Source organism: Microtus pennsylvanicus, chromosome 5 (assembly GCF_037038515.1).
Source record: "Microtus pennsylvanicus isolate mMicPen1 chromosome 5, mMicPen1.hap1, whole genome shotgun sequence".
NCBI lineage: Eukaryota > Metazoa > Chordata > Mammalia > Rodentia > Cricetidae > Microtus > Microtus pennsylvanicus.
In genome coordinates, this window is record NC_134583.1 from 72,440,338 (window position 1) to 72,457,182 (window position 16,845).

Consider the following 16,845-nt stretch of genomic DNA (forward strand, 5'->3'; position numbering starts at 1 on the left):
GAGTTTGTTTTGCTCTTCCAAAGTTGTTGACAACAGGTGCCTACAAAACAAAGAAGTCTTGACCTAGGGTGTGGTCAGTTAGTATTTTGAGTATAGATGTGTATTCGCTCCTTCTGGACCAAAGGGTAGAGATGCTCTGTCTATTTAGCGTCATATTTGCAAAGCAAATCAAAGCAAAGAGTAGCCAATATTAAGAATTAAATGACAAGCTATAAACACTCCACCAGAGGGATAACAAATTCTCCCAGATTCAATCAAGCAAATCCCAAAACAAGGTATCTCATTGATTATATGATGCTAATACCCATTTAAATATCAAGGCATCGTTTAATCGACAAAGAAGTCACCCAAGAAACCAGTTGTGTGTCCGCAAGAAGATTTGCTAGTTTAACCATCAATAGGCAGCTGTTGTGTGGTCCCAGGGACTGTGTACATGTCACGGCAAGCATGGGGTGGCTGTGGTCATCCAGACCCCACCTGAAAATAGTGTTGAAGAAGCAGGCTCCTCCAAGCAGCTACTTTGTGAGCAGGTTTCCTCTGCCATTCTGCAGTAATCTCTGGAAGTCCCCTCTCTTTCTGGTTGGGGCCACTTTCTCAGGCATATTTTAGTGATGGCAAATGTTTATAGTGAGATGTTGTATTTGAACTACAGAAATAGCCAGATAACTTTATTGAATTCAGATTTCATCTGACTATTTTCTATCTTGTGCTTTGGGTGGGGCTGCTAGTGACCTGGGTGGTATTTGGGATGCAGTAGGTGCATAGGAGTTGAATGAGGGTGAGGCACAAAAGATGCTCATGGTGACATCTCAGCGGCAAAGTAACAGAAAGATCAGTATCAGATTCAGCAAGGAGAATTGACAGTGTATCAGTGAGAGAAGGCCTTCAGCATGGGAGATGTCATCTCCAGCTTCTGAGATTCAAGTGAAGACCAACATCCAGTGACTTCTTTCTTTCTCATTCTGCAGATGTTATCTATGAGACTACAAGCAGGGCAGAAGGTAACATGTTTTATATGGTATCTTTGTGGCCTTATTGTCCCTAGAACATACAGGCTCACCTCTGATCCTGTATTTGGGCAGAAGGCAGAGGATGAGAGTCTTAAGCTCCCTGAGGAAATTTCTGGACAATGTTTCAAGTTTACAAGGCATTGATGCCATGGATTAAATCCCTGTATGGTGTGGGGATCCTTCTGAAAAGTTTTCTGCAAGGAGCTCCAAAATGTTCTGGTTTCTTGGGGTCTCTTGATGATCCTCAGAGCTCTGAGGCTCCCATGTTCCACCACGTACATTGGTCTGCCTAGGATGCTGAGTTTGGCCTTGGTACCTGGAGAGGAAGACAAAGTCAGCTTAACCTCCCCTCTTGTCATAGCCTTCCATCTGGGCCATAGGAAGCTCCCTGGGAAGTCCTGATGCTTTACCCTTGACATCACAGATGCTGTTTTCCTCTCTGACGTCCGTAAGAGATGTTGGTGGCACATCAGAACAGTTTAGAGCCTGGCAGCCAGGGCTTTGGGAAGGAAAATCACTTCCTTTCCTCCAGAGGGGTTTTCGATTCTAGGTCATCAGTAAGAAGAGTCTCCATTTACATGAAGGCCTCTGGCCAGCCCAAAATTCCTTGGGAATCTAAACGGTGCACAGATCAGCCATTGTTCTTCCTTAGGCATGTTGGGTATCTCAAGGATGAGTCTTGCTTTATTCTAACTCAGCCATATTTCCCCTCAAGATTCTACCTTTTCTTATTTGTAACATGTAACATGTATACTCTGTGTTGGTGCCCCTACAGGACATTCTTAGGTAGCAGATACTCTTTGATGCTTGATAGGCTCTATGATGGAACTGTATCAGTCAGATTGAAGGGCAAGGGAGGACTGGACAAGTCTCTGACAAAGTTCTGCAGGAGATAGCTGTTCTAGAGCTGTTTGTATCAGGACCTACTGTGTGGGAAGAGGTCAACTTCCTTCATTTCCAGTGACTCGATAGAGGCTGGATGTTTGACATCAATGGATTCATCTCCAGAAATCTCTCTAAGCAGCAGGACGAAGTTCTAGAGCCAGGGCACATTATGAACAATTTACACATGTGTTTTTAAACTAGTATATTATTTAAAAGTGGCATATTAGAAGCATTTCCACTAAAGTAAACAGCAGTGAGCTAGGCATGGTTATACACATACACACACACACTCACAAACACAATTCAAGCACTCAGGAGCCTGAATAAGGAGCATGTTGCATTTCAGAAAGCCTAGGGTACATGCAGAGACATTGAATTAAAAAATACATTTATTTACAAAAAATTCAAACAGGCATTCCAACACTTGCTAGTTTGTATTATATTGGACATATCAGTCAATGCAATTAGATAAGAACAATTAATTAGTTTTTTAAGTATGTGAACATTTTTGTATTGATTCCCCAGATTCAACACAAGCCAAATGTAGGTGTTAGATTAGGGTCTGTAGGTTAATGCCATTTTCTACAAACATAGCCTTTTAGATTGGGAGAACTCAAGACGATCCAGATTTCTCCCCCATTTCGATCACATAGATTACACAGTAGAGAGCCTGAATCCCATCCCATCAGCAGTTTTAACTGAACTTGCATGCCTGACCTTTTCTCAATGGAGACTTAACTTCATGTTTCTTTCTCATCCATATATGAACGTGTAGAGATCACCACCACTCCAGAGCCGACTACCACTGAAGTGCCGCCCAGCACTCTACCAATGGGTAACTAAAGTTGTATAAATCTCTTTTTGGTGTTGGTTGTAATGTCAGTGTCGGCCATGACTTTCTTGACACACTTATAGAGATGTATGTGTGTGGATATGTGTGTGTGTGTGTGTGTGTGTGTGTGTGTGTGTATGTGTGTGTAGTATTAGAGAAGCTAGGATCGAGTACTGATTGTTGGAGCTTTCCTCTATCATGACCCAATTGTCTCTGTGTGGAGGAGTCAGTCAGCAATGGAGTGGGTTTCTCCACGGTCTCTAAATTTATTGTTATGTCAGAAGAAACTCTGGGTTAGGGTATCAAGATAAGACAAGCTTCCAGAGAGGTTTCCATGGCAAAAGGAGACCTTGATATATTGTGGGATCCAATCTGAGTCCCTTCAAAGGGTCCCGTTAGTTCCTCCTTTCCTTCTTCTCTTGCTACTTTATCCTTTAAATTTTTCCATGCCTTTAATTTTCTCTGCCTGCCTGCCCCACTGATCCTTTCCTGCCAAGTTATTGGCCATTCAGCTCTTTATTAATCTAATCACGTGTTTTGGTGAGCTGCTGTAACATAGCAAACCCATACAGACCTTTGTCTTGTCTAAACATGTTGGGTACTTAAAGCTTGACTTTAGTGGTAAGTTCACATCAGTTGTCTTGAGACAAGTAGTGACAAAATTCAGGTCTTTCTAGTGTGCTGTTATTGAAATCAGAAGGTGAGCTCATGGGCAGTCACCTGACCCAGCTCAGCGGGGTGAACAATAGCTTCTATTCATGCTGAATACTGTTTTATTGGGCCTGAAAAAACAGTTCTGATATCACATCTCACACTTGTCTGGGTAAGCAGCCAGTGAGAGCCTTTGCCAAAAATCCATGAACTTGTCTTCTGCTAGGGAGCTTATCAATCTGTCCCTTCGGTCAGTCACAGAGAAGTGTGGGTCAGGGTGGGGCTGGATGTACCCGTGTGCAGCCTGTGCATTAGGAGTTGTGGGGCTATGATTTCTCTATGTCCGTGAAAGACCCCACATTGACCAGTATATGTTGGTATCCTAAAGAGTGTATGGCACTCAAAGGCCTTAGTTACAAGATGCAGCAGGTGTCTGCCCACCATCCAAGATCAATTCAACCCATGTCAACACTGCACACACATAGCCCTCATGGTGACAGACAGACCTTTCCTGTCTAGAACAGAAGCAAGAGCAAGGGCAAGTGATAGGGGTAAGGTCTTTCCATGACAGGGTGCCCAAAAAGCAACAGTGGAGGGAATCACGTGCTGTATTGACTTAAACCCCATGAAAGAGCTGTCCAGGAATGCACATCCACCATCATCCATACAGATACAATTAAGGAGAATCCCCCTTGTCTTTCCAGGAACAGAAATTGATTTGTTTGTGAGGCTGGTGAATGGATCAGACAGTTGTCAGGGTCGCGTGGAGGTCTTGTACCAGGGTTCCTGGGGCACCGTGTGTGACGACGGCTGGGACATAAATGATGCCAATGTGGTGTGCAGACAGCTGGGCTGTGGCTGGGCCGTGTCTGCCCCCGGATATGCCTGGTTTGGACAGGGCTCTGGGCCCATTGTCCTGGATGACGTGGACTGCAGAGGGTATGAGTACCATCTGGCAAGCTGCTCCCACCGAGGCTGGCTCTCCCACAACTGTGGACACCACGAGGATGCTGGAGTCATCTGCTCAGGTATTACCAGAGATCCTTAGTTCTCACAGCCATTCGTGGGATATGGTTTGGTCCCTTTTAACAACCCCAGAACTCCATTCTGGCCATGTGCATCTCAGCCCTCTAAGACAGGTGAATACCGAGGTCACTGCCCTTTTCAGCTGGTGGTGGTGTTTTTATTCTTTTTCTTTTTTGGCTCCTTGCTCTTTCGAAGGCCTCCCACCCAGCTCCCAAATAAATCACACACAGTGGCTTATTTTTCCTTATAAATACTTGTCCTTAGCTTGGTTTTCTGAGCCAGCTTTTCTTAATTTCATTTATCCCATCTGTCTTTTTCCTCTGGGCTTTTCCTTTCTCTATTTCTGTATACCTTTCTTTATTTCTCATTCTGTAGTTTGCTGTGTAATAGGGTTTCTGGCTGCCTACATCCTCCTTTCCTTCTTGTCTTCTTTATCCTCTCAATTTTCCAATCGCTTTAATTCTCTCTGCCTGCCTTTCCCACTGATCCTCTCCTGCCGAGTTATTGGACATTCAGCTCTTTATTAAAAAAAAAACACATGTTTTGCACAGGTAATGCAACATAGATTCACAGAAGTAAACAAATGTAACGTAAAAGAAGACAACACATCTTCCCATCATCAAAACAAATTTTCCACACCACAAACAAATGAAACTCATCTCAACATAATATTCTACAGCATTGAGTCAGGGCCTTCACAACCCTCTCAGTTATCCAGGGCTCCAGCATCCATGTGAGACAGATAATTCATGGAAGGGCAGCATCAGGCCCCAGACTTGAGAATGCAACAGCGTCAGCATGCACACCCTCCTGCAAGGTGTAACCTAGTCCTGGTTTGCAGAGATGTAACCAGTTTCTGTAAGACTTTGCAGTGTTCGGAGGGCAGAGCAGTACAGCAAACTCATGCCTTTGCTGCCAGTGTTTCCCCGCATCCTTCTCAGAAGCACTGCAGAGAGAACCTTTTGGGAAAACTTCAATACTCTGTCCTCTCTTCCCACTGTACTAGTATCAGGGTTCTCGCAGATTCAGGCTCAAAAGCATAATCATGAGCACAGGGAAAGTTACAAATGACTGTTGAGGGTGTGGCTGTGGCAGGGTCATTGTATGTCATGTGTCCCCAAGCCACATGGAAAGAAGTAGTGAAGCAGGAGAGAGAGAACTGCGAGCATTGCTAGAGTCCTACAGAATCCTAGTGCTGTGAGGGTGGACCTTTAGGTGGTCATCACTCATTGCTGAGGGTACCCTTGGCTGTCTATCTGCATCACAATGCAGAGCCTTGCTGTTCTGTCCCAGAGGAGGTGATGACTTTCTTACTTGCATTTAGGAAGCTGCAGAAGCCCAGGTCCCATCCGGGGCAGTGGAGTATAGGGCAGATATCCATGAACTACTGCATAGCTCATGGCTCCTTCTGGAAGCCCCTGCCCTTCCATTCCAGCCTCTGCTAGGTTTGTGCAAATGCTGAGTCTGTCCTCCCTGTGATCTTGGTGAAATTCCAGGCACTTTGTTTCTTCCTGTTGTTCTGCTCACAGGTGACCATTCCACACCTAGCTTGGGAGAGTTTCCCCAACTAGAACTGGAGCGTCCCTGTTCTCCTGGTCACTTTTGCAGTCAGGCTCTTTCTGTTAGCACTAGGGCACCAAGAGGACACCTACTACTCACCTCATCGGAGTTTTCCTACATATGTTACCTTTGTGATTATCCTTGGTCTCTGCCCATTCAAGGCTAACAAAGTCTGTGTATGAATTGTGTGAACACACCACTGGGCATATAGAACCCCACTCCTGAATGCTATTGAACATGGAGGGCTGGAGGCTTCACCATGGTACTGACTACAAGCCTGCAGGGTGGCACCTCATGGTCCCATGTTATGTCTCCTGTGTCTTTGTGTCTCTGTTCGGTCATGCTGACTCCTCTGTATATTTCTGTTCCTCCATGTTCTTCTGTTTTCAACATTGCTTATCTCTCAGAGACATGTCTATCTGTGTAACCCTCGCTGCTGGCCTTCAAGTACTAAATTCTCCAGCCTCAGCCCCACAGTACCAGGATTGTAACTTTGAGACACCGTGCTCAGCTCACCTTCTGGTTTCCTTTATTCTCCTTATTATAAAGGGTCCTGCAGGTCACTCACTGCACAAAGCTGTGTTTGCTACAGTGCAACTCCAACAGCGCCACCTGTAGCCACAGTCTGCTCACTGTTCTGCTCTGGTCTCTAGAGCCAGTCTGTTTATCGTCTCCTTCACTAGCTTGTTCTACCTGCTCATTGATGGCCAGGGACATTGTCCCCTTTAGAAGACCCTTCCTAGTTTATACTCATCATACTTAAAAACATGCACACACACACAGACATGCACACACACACACAAACACACACACACACACACACACACAAAGGTAGACATACACAGAGATATAACCAAACTTCCATAGAAACTTTCAATGATACAATCATACCGAGAGACACATGCCTGAACACAGAAACATGTGTAATCCGTGAAGGAAGCCATGGACTCAGAGAACCGACTGGGGTATTGCTAAATCTGTTTTTCTCTTCTGACCAAGAAAATGAAACCTTAGTGTTAGACTTTGTCTTTAGGGAGCCCACACAGCAGAGGTGTAAGAGCTTTCTGTTCAGGGTGGACTTGACCTCGGGTGTTCCTGGTTGATCAATGCATAAGAGTCAGCGCTATTGCTTCCCAGTTATGTTTCCCCGAATTCCTGTGGGTGAAACACACAATCTGAATTTACTTTATTCCCTTACAGCTTCTCAATCAGCCTATCCAACACCTGGTAAGTACTTTGAAAAAATGAACTGTATCTATCAGTTAGAGGTTCCCCTATGTTATAATAAACATCGCCCCACTAAATGTTATCTACTGAGACAAGGAAGCATTAAATAATCTGTGTGTGATCTGGACATGTAGTGACAACAGAGGCTTCTGCCAGCTGGAGCATAAAGGGTCAGGTGGTAACACAGGTGCAGTCTTCAATCTGACGGTGCCCCTGCCTCAGATTTCAGTGTGTGTCAGAATCTAATAGATTATCTGATTGCATGGCCTGGGATTCACATCCTTCCCTCAAGGGATTCTGACTTGGAGACCCAGAGTGACTCAGGGGTTTGTGCTTTGTCGTCCTCCACACTTAGGGGAAACTCCTGCCTGGCCCAACGTTAATAAGGTGTTAATTTTAGCACCATTATAGGGCCATTTGTTTGGTAAGACTTCACAAAGCAAGAATAATCTATTTATATTTTTCATTTATTTAGTTTATTAAAGCCCATTTAGCTCATACTTGTGTAGGCAAGGCTACCTACCCTTGGACTCCTGATCCTATACCTCAGTTCCATAGTTCGGGGATTCCAGGAGTTAGTCGTCCTGCCCAGCTCTTGTTTATTATACCTGAAATGACCAAACCTTCAGCCCACCTGGTTTTATTTCCTTTTGGCAAGAAAAAAATCATTTTGATCAAGACCTTGGGAATTGGACATAGCCAGGCCTGAAATTACAAATTTCCCCACCCTCAGCAGGAGTGCACAGTGCAGCTAAAGTTAATTTTGTATCCTTTATGAGTCCATTTCTAACAGTGGATCCTTTTCTAATCTGCTTTTGGTCTTTCTTTAGATTATCCATACCAAGATCCAACAATGAATGGTAAGGCTTTTTTCTTTGCTCTTAGTCTCTGGCTTTAGTCTTCTGGTTGAGTTGAGGTCCTGTTTGCCTTCTGTTGCTGTGATAAAACCCTGGCCATAAGCAACTTGGAGAAAAAAAGGGTTTGTTTGTCTTACAAGTTAGAGTTCATCATCTAGTGTAGACACGGCGGGAGCCCATGGCAGAAACTGATGTAGAGGCAATGGAGGAACCCTGCTTGCTGGATTCCTAGGTCATGCATAGCTAGCAAAATTATACAGCACAGGCTCACCTGTCCAGGACAGTGTGCTGACATTCCCCCATCAATTATCCAACAAGAGAAACTCACACAGACATGGCCTTCTACAAGTGTGATTGAGATAAACCCAGCAGTTGAGACTCCTCCAAGTGACTCAGCTGTGGAGGGTGACAGTAGAGCCAGCTAGGACAGGTGGTCAGCCCTGCTGCTGCTCTTGCTGCTGTCTGGTGGGATCCAAGTGCAGCTTTGGGTACAGAATCAGGGATGGAGTGGAGATGGGAGGCGTAGGTGTCAAGCTCCTGGGCAAACTCCACCAATCCCTGTCCTTCACCTTCCTTCTCCTCTCTGCCCTTCAGTCAGTTGATGGGTGAAATTAGCTTGAGCCTTGTGTCAGAAAAGCTAGCTGGAAACACTCACCGGTTCTTCCTTTGTGCAATAAAAGCTGTTCTTGCAAAGGTAAATAACACAATCAGAGCTAGATAACTTGATATACACCCCAACCCTAATAGTTTTCATGTATGAAATAAATGCATTAAAAGATAAAGAGAAAACTGGACAGTTGGTACAGTTATTTATAGCACACACTGTATGTATGTTTAGTTTTTTCTCTATTTTGTCTTTTTGAGATAGGGTTTCTCTGTGTAACTCTGGATGTCCCGAATTTTGTATTTGTTCTGTAGACCAGGCTGGCCTTGAATGCGCAGATTCTTTAGTCTCTACCTCCCAAGTTCTGGGATTTAAGGCCACTGCTCAGCATAGATTTAAGTACCCAGATTGGGCAGCTTATAACCCCTATAACTCCAACACGAGCGGCTCTGACACACTCTTTTGGCCTCTGTCTACTGATGTGCACACACCCACACACAGACACTTGCCCGTGCACATAATTAAAGATAAAACAAATCTTTCACAATTAATAATATTGCACATAATCAATGCCCAACTAATACAGGTAATATGTGCTATTATCATGAAACCTGAATATTTTGAGGTATGTATCATTAATCCCATTTTGCAAATTGGAAAATTAAGACAAAGTTAGATAATTTGTCAATATTTGCATGTCTCAGATTCTGTTACTGAAAATGGAAAGTTGTGTAGTGGTGTTTCATTTGGATTGTAATAAATAAAGTTTCCCTGAAGACCAGAGAGTTGAGCAGCCACACTGGCCATCCTTACAGACCAGGCAGTGGTGACACACACCTTTAATCTCAGTAGCCTCCCTAGCTTGCCATAGATACTGGGCAGTAGTGGTGCACACCCTTAGTCATAGAACTAGAGAGGATGTGGGGAGACAGCTCTCAGCTCAGTCTCATTCTGAGGTTTTTTTGGAGGCAGAATCATGTTTTCAGACTGAGGACAGTAATTGATGTGGCAACTGCTAATCTGTTGGGCCTATGGATGTGTGTCCATTCCACCTTGACTGGTGGTCAGAGAGTTTGAGTTTGTTTTGCTCTTCCAAAGTTGTTGACAACAGCTGCCTACAAAATGGAGAGGTCTTGACCTAGGGTGTGGTCAGTTAGTATTTTGAGTATAGATGTGTATTCGCTCCATCTGGACCAAAGGGCAGAGATGATGCGTCTATTCCTCTTACGTGCCAAACAAATAAAGAAAAGAGTGGCCAATATGTCCTCTTTATTGGGTATTAAATAACAAGCAAAAAACACTCCACCAGAAGGATTACGAATTCTCCCAGATTCAACCAAGCAAATCCCAAAACAAGGTATCTCATTGATTATATGATGCTAATACCCATTTAAATATCAAGGCATCCTTTAATCGACAAAGAAGTCACCCAAGAAACCAGTTGTGTGTCCGCAAGAAGATTTGCTAGTTTAACCATCAATAGGCAGCTGTTGTGTGGTCCCAGGGACTCTGTACATGTCATGACAAGCATGGGGTGGCTGTGGTCATCCAGACCCCACCTGAAAATAGTGTTGAAGAAGCAGGCTCCTCCAAGCAGCCACTTTGTGAGCAGGTTTCCTCTGCCGTTTTGCAATAATAGCTGGAAGTCCCGTCTCTTTCTGGTTGAGGCCACTTATAGTGAGATGTTGTGTTTGAACTACAGAAATAGCCAGATAACTTTTTGAATTCAGATTTCATCTGACTGTTTTCTATCTTGTGCTTTGGGTGGGGCTGCTAGTGACCTGGGTGGTATTTGGGATGCAGTAGGTGCATAGGAGTTGAATGAGGGTGAGGCACAAAAGATGCTCATGGTGACATCTCAGCGGCAAAGTAACAGAAAGATCAGTATCAGATTCAGCAAGGAGAATTGACAGTGTATCAGTGAGAGAAGGCCTTCAGCATGGGAGATGTCATCTCCAGCTTCTGAGATTCAAGTGAAGACCAACATCCAGTGACTTCTTTCTTTCTCATTCTGCAGATGTTATCTATGAGACTACAAGCGGGGCAGAAGGTAACATGTTTTATATGGTATCTTTGTGGCCTTATTGTCCCTAGAACATACAGGCTCACCTCTGATCCTGTATTTGGGCAGAAGGCAGAGGATGAGAGTCTTAAGCTCCCTGAGGAAATTTCTGGACAATTTTTCAAGTTTACAAGGCATTGATGCCATGGATTAAGTCCCTGAATTGCAGTGTGGATCCTCTTGAAGGGCAATCTGCAAGGGGCTCCAAGATGTTCTTGTTTCTTGGGGTCTGTTGATGATCCTCAGAGACCTGAGGCCCTTATATTCCACACCGTACATTGGTCAGCTGAGAGAGCTGAGTTTGGCCTTGGTGCCTGGAGAGGAAGACAAAGTCAGCTTAACCTCCACCCTTGTCATATTCTCCCCTCTGGGTCATAGGAAGCTCCCTGGGTAGTCCTGATGCTCGACCCTTGACCTCACAGACGCTTTTTCCTTTCTCACATCCTCCAGTGAGAGATGTTGGTGGCACATCAGAACAGGTTAGAGCCTGTCAGCCTGGGCTTTGGGAAGGAAAATCACTTCATTTCCTCCAGGGGGGTCTTTTGATCCCAGCTTTTTGATCCTTCCCCATGGGGTACATGTCCATGTCCTGAGACCTAGCACATCTCTCTTTCATCTGAAGGAGGATAGATTAAGATGTATGAAGATGGACAGAAAATTCTATCAGAGGTCATGAAGCCAATCTGAGACACGATGTCAACCTATTAGTGTAATGATGAAGCCTCGACGTGTGTTATTTCCAAGGTCGCCATCGAGCAGGGAGAGGCGCGGACTTTGTTCTTAGCTAAAGTCTCTATGTCATGACACTGCTGGTCTTTGACTATGGAGTTGCTTTACTTCATGGGAAAATGATCATTTGACAAATCATTTCACTTGTTTAAATCCCGTTTCTGGCTCCCCATCAAAGCACCCTAAGTTCAAGTTCCCCGTTGGGCTTTGGTAATGGTGTGTGCCTGTGCCCAGTTTTTTTGGGTCCTGGGATAGAGTCTATGTTCATGAGTAAAAAGCAGTGCAGCCCTGTGCTTCAAGTCCAGCATGGGCTGGGCTATCCTGGGAGGCCTGAGGAGTCCAGTGTAATAACAGGACCTGCCAGGTACCCCTGACTCACTGGACAGACACTGTCAACACATCCTGACCTATACCTCACCTTTGGTGGGATCAGACTGTGGGCTCTTATGACCCCATGGGTAGCCTCTTCCTGACTGCTTAGATGACTAGCTCTCACTGCTCTGAGGCAGCAGATGAGAACATGCCAGTGTCTGGTCTGTTCTGTGTCATGAACCCAGGGCCAGGCTAGGCACCTTCTGTTCAAGGCCTCTGACATGGCTTCTTTTTCTCACAGCTGAGACATCGGCATACCCGACTATTGCTGGTGAGTCCCGCTCTCCCTCAGTGCTTGTGTTTCCCACTGTCCCTGTTCTGCTCACCATTTTAGAAACGGCTTCAGTATTCTGTCTCCCCCAGATCCTCCAGCATTCTCCATAAAGTAGAATGGTAATTACTGGTGAGGCAAAAGCTGCCCTCTCATTGTCCCAGTGGCATAGCTAAGTTACAGCACTTACTCCATTATACTAGGCTTCATTATCCAGAGGAAATCATTTGCTACCCTCAATTGGAGGGGCACAAGCGAACATGTCCATGCTCTCAGGGAAAGGACTTTCTTTTTCCCCACCCAGTGCTTCTGTGTCCCATGTTTTCTACTTGACCCAACTTTGATGCTCAGGCCTTCCTTCTAATTCAGCTTTGTTTTCCTCTCCAGATTGGTTTACTGAAACTCCTGACACTGGTAAGTGTGTGTGTATGTGTGTGTGTGTGTGTGTGTGTGTGTGTCGGGGAGACCAAAGCATAGCTTTAAACCCTTCAACCAAGAGGTTGGAGAGAGACAGGGATTCTGGCATCTGTGGTGGAGCACAACTCAGAAGCCCAGAAGAAGGAAAGGAATTAGGAAGAGAGCTTATCTTTCCCGTGTGCCTCCCCAGTGATCCACTCTGTCCCCTAAATCCATCTCCTGTTTAGTCCATCGCTGAATCAATGACCAGATTTAGTAAGGCCCTCCTGGGGCTTGGGGTTGGACTCCTGTGGTCGGACTCATTAGTAGGTCTCCTGGTGATCTCTTTATGTCCAGGGGACAACAATTCTGCACAACTGGTCCAAGAGATCTCATACTGACCATTATCTGCCCACTAGAGAGACATAAGTATAGGGAGACACCTCACAGTGGCTTTGATGGAACTTCCCCAAGACTACCATTCCTGTCCCCCATCCACTGACCAACCTGCACCTACCTCCACAAAGAAAGACACGTAGAAGGGTGTCCTCCATATCTTCAGGGTTGGCCAGATTTATGTTACTTCTTATTGGGTTCCTCGGTTGGATACTGTGTCAAACATTCCTCCTCTTGCCAGGCAGCCGTGTGCTGTGATCTAGGGGTTCATCAGCATTTCCACTCTTTCCTTACAGTAAACTATACCTGCGGAGGTTTCCTGACTGGGTACTCTGGTATCATTTCTAGTCCATTCTATCCCAGCAATTATCCCAATTACGCCAGATGTGTGTGGAACATTTTGGTCCCAACCAACAACTACGTGTCTCTAGACTTCATGGATGTGCAGTAAGTATGGGTACAGAACAGACGTTAGAGAGAGTGTGGGGTGCCTGTGTATTCATGGGAGTGATAGTCAAGGTGGCTTTTAAAAAGGGGGTTCACTTTTGACTTGGCATGAGAGTAGCCATGGAGGCTTTAACAGGTGTAAAAGTACAAGAAGTTGAAGACACTCTGGTTCAAGTCCCAGTCTTGTTCTTAATTTGCTGGGTGCCCATGGGATGCCACTCTCCTAAGTCCCAGTCCGAAGAAGGGACTAGAACACCTACTTTTCTCATGTCACCAGAGAATGTAGAAATACTTGGAAGTACTACTCTTTGAAAGGGCCAGTTCTGGGCTTAGGTAATGTCATTCTTGGGGATACAACGGGACAGTGTTGCTAATAAGACCACCTGTTGAGTGCAAAGATGCCCTCACAGCGCTCGCGCTCTCTCTCTCTCTCTGTCTCTCTCTCTCTCTGTCTCTCTCTCTCATTTCATGAGGCCCCAGGGGGAAGGCGCAAGTGCACTTCCAATGAGGTGTGTGTGTGTGTGTGTGTGTGTCCCAATACTTCTGGACAGAGCTGTGTTTCCAGGTCCTCTTTGGGTGCTGTCTGTAGTGGCCTTGGAAGTCTCTGCTCTGGTACCACATAAGCACTGTATCAGTGTCTCTCCTAGACCAATACGAAGGATGCCCCTGAAGCCCACCAGGGCCTACATACAAAGACACCCTTAATATTCTCTGCTTCATCTTGGCGACACCATAACCCATTTTCAGTGGCCACGGAATGCAGTGTTCCTTACTGTAGACGAGAAGCTTGAAAGTTAGAGAGGTCCAATGATTTATATTGTGATTTTTGTGTTTTGTTTTATATGATTTATGACTTTCTGTGTTTGAGTGATTTATCTGTATGTATGTCTGTGAACTGCATGCTTGCCTGGTGTCCACAGAGGTCAGAGGAGGGTGTTTAGTTCATTGGATATGGAATGATAGTTGATTAAGAACTCCTTTGTATATGCCGGGAATCAAACCCTGGTCCTTTGGAAGAGAACTTAACAATGAATTCAACCACTGAGCTATTTATCCAGGTCCTGCTATTTTTTCTAATGCTTTTATTTATCAGAGATTGTGTCATCCTGAATAAAACTGGTTACACCTTGAAGCAACAAATTATATTTTTGTCAGGTGACCTTTCTTTGTCTGTATAAAAGACTTTAATGAAGACGTATTATAGATTACGTTCTGACCCCCAATGGCAGATTGCAGACCAAGCAAGACAGTCTTGGGAAGACAGATGAATTCTCTTTAAGATTTCAGGAAGCCATCTACTCTTTCAGATGATATATTTTGTCACTGTTATCAGCACAGTGAATCCCCACATCACATTCCAGACACAGAGTAGCTAACTGTCTATTCTGTCTTCTTAGGCTGGAAGGAGGCTGCAGCTTTGACTACATCCTGCTTTTTGATGGCCCTGAATACAATTCTTCTCTCATTGCTCGCGTTTGTGATGGGGCCCGTGGAACTTTCACCTCCACACGGAACTTCATGTCTGTAGTCTTCATCACTGATGGCAGTGTCACCAGGACAGGGTTCCAGGCTAGCTACGTCTCTGTCTACGTCCCTTCCACCAGTGAGTTTCCTCGTGAGAATGAATGTCCATTTGGGTTTGGTGGTACCTTCTGGTCCTCAGCTTTCCTGAATTTGTGACATAAGCAATAACATGGCCTCCCTGGGTCGTCTGCTTGCTTCCTATGGAGAGGGACTGTGTGCAGCAGGTCTTGGGGCTCTGACTGACAGAAATATGGTTGACGGCCAGCACTGGCTGATGGGAGGAACACTGGCTTCGGTGTCATCATAAGAAAATAGAAAGGTCTAAGGTGATTCTTCAACAGATAGTTCGAAGTGAGAGTCAGGAGTGGGGTGACAGCAGGCTTGGAGCTTTGTGAACCTTACCAAGTGGGGGACACTGCCCGTGTTCTGTCTAAAGAAGGATAGATGGGGGCATATGAAGTTGGACAGAACTTAATCTGTATCACTAAGCTTTTCAGGTGCTGTTAGGATCTATCCCGGACAGAGCTTGGTCTTGTCCTTGAATTGTGTGCTGGGGACAACTGATTTAGGGGAGATTTAAAGCTGTCAGTTGGCCAGCTTGCTATCCCTGTGATGGGCACCCACACGCGTGGTCGAGGGCATTCCTGGCTCTCTATGGGTTCTTTTCTCCCAGCCACAGTGACTCCCTGGTCCCTGCACTCCATGTTCAGCTACAGTGAGTTTCAGCCTTGATTCCCACTTCCTCACTCTAATGCAGCTTTGTTTTCCTCTCTAGCTTGGTGGACCACAACAACTCCTTACTATGGTATGTATTTTAGATAAAGCTAAAGCGCTAGCCTCCCCAGTGCTCTAACCAACAGGCTGGAGAGAGGGGTGCACATTCTTGGCCTTGCTTGAAATGTGGGGTGGAGCAAAGATGAGAGAGAGAGAAAAAGAAGAGAGAGAGAGAGAGAGAGAGAGAGAGAGAGAGAGAGAGAGAGAGAGAGAGAGAAAGAATATGTGGAGGGAGAGACACTAGGGCTAAGGTCTTTCTAGGGCACACTCCAGTGACCTGCTCTATTCAACCTGACCCATGACCCAATTACTGAGTCAAGTGATTAATCTATAAATCTGTTCAATGCACTCAGCATCCAATCACAGGACTGAATTCAAGAGTTGGTCTCCAAGTCTTCAGTAGTGAGCTTGTTGGTGGGCATTTCCCATCTAAACCATAATGCTATCTCTGCAAGAAGGCTGTAGCCCTGGACTCCATGAATCAGGATAGGTAGACATAGCTGTAGAATCATGATCCTTGCTCCATTCATCAGAGAGGTCCAGACCCTCACCAGCAAATCCAAACATCCTTGGAAAAAAACCCAAGATAGCCAAGATAGGGGCTAAGAATCCCTTTGCATCCAGAGTCTATGAACCCTGAACAGGTCCAAGTGGTCTATTCCCCCCCCCCCATTGTCTGTCATCAGTGAAAGCAAGGGTTTACTAGCTTAACCAGTGGGCTCCAGGTTCAATGTGAGTCCTTGCCTCAAAACACACCTCTCAGCTATGTATACTCACCCAACTACCAATGAATATTACATCACACACACACACACATACACACACACACACACACACACACACATACACACACACACACACACACACACACACACACGAACAGACGCCTAGGCTTCAGTGCATGTGCCAGGGCTAGGCTGACTGTGATTGGGGCTCCTCCCTTGGACACTGTGTCAAACATTCCTCCTCCTGCCAGGCAGCCGTGTGCTGTGTTCTGGGGTCACCAGCGTTTCCACTCTTTCCTTACAGCAAACTATACTTGCAGAGGTTTCCTGACCCAACCCTTTGGGAACTTTTCCAGTCCATTCTAACCCAGGAACCCTAACAATGCCAGATATGTGTGGAATGCTGAGGTCCCAAACAACTACCATGTGGCTCTGGTCTTCAGAGAGGGATAGAGTCTGTGTTTGTGAATATAAAGCCCTCCAGGCCTGTGCCTCAT

The 16,845-nt window shown here is 45.4% G+C and overlaps 1 protein-coding gene across 1 annotated transcript in view; it reads left to right on the forward strand.

Moving 5' to 3' along the window:
• Dmbt1 (deleted in malignant brain tumors 1) overlaps positions 1–16,845 on the forward strand; it is a 56,227-nt gene that overhangs the window by 23,305 nt on the left and 16,077 nt on the right. Inside the window, exons 13-22 of the mRNA XM_075975204.1 lie at positions 969–1,001; positions 2,671–2,730; positions 4,083–4,406; positions 7,165–7,191; positions 8,022–8,051; positions 10,670–10,702; positions 12,057–12,086; positions 12,456–12,500; positions 13,175–13,325; positions 14,723–14,928. Of these exons, the coding sequence (XP_075831319.1) occupies positions 969–1,001; positions 2,671–2,730; positions 4,083–4,406; positions 7,165–7,191; positions 8,022–8,051; positions 10,670–10,702; positions 12,057–12,086; positions 12,456–12,500; positions 13,175–13,325; positions 14,723–14,928 (939 nt within the window). The remainder of the gene's footprint in view (positions 1–968; positions 1,002–2,670; positions 2,731–4,082; positions 4,407–7,164; positions 7,192–8,021; positions 8,052–10,669; positions 10,703–12,056; positions 12,087–12,455; positions 12,501–13,174; positions 13,326–14,722; positions 14,929–16,845) is intronic.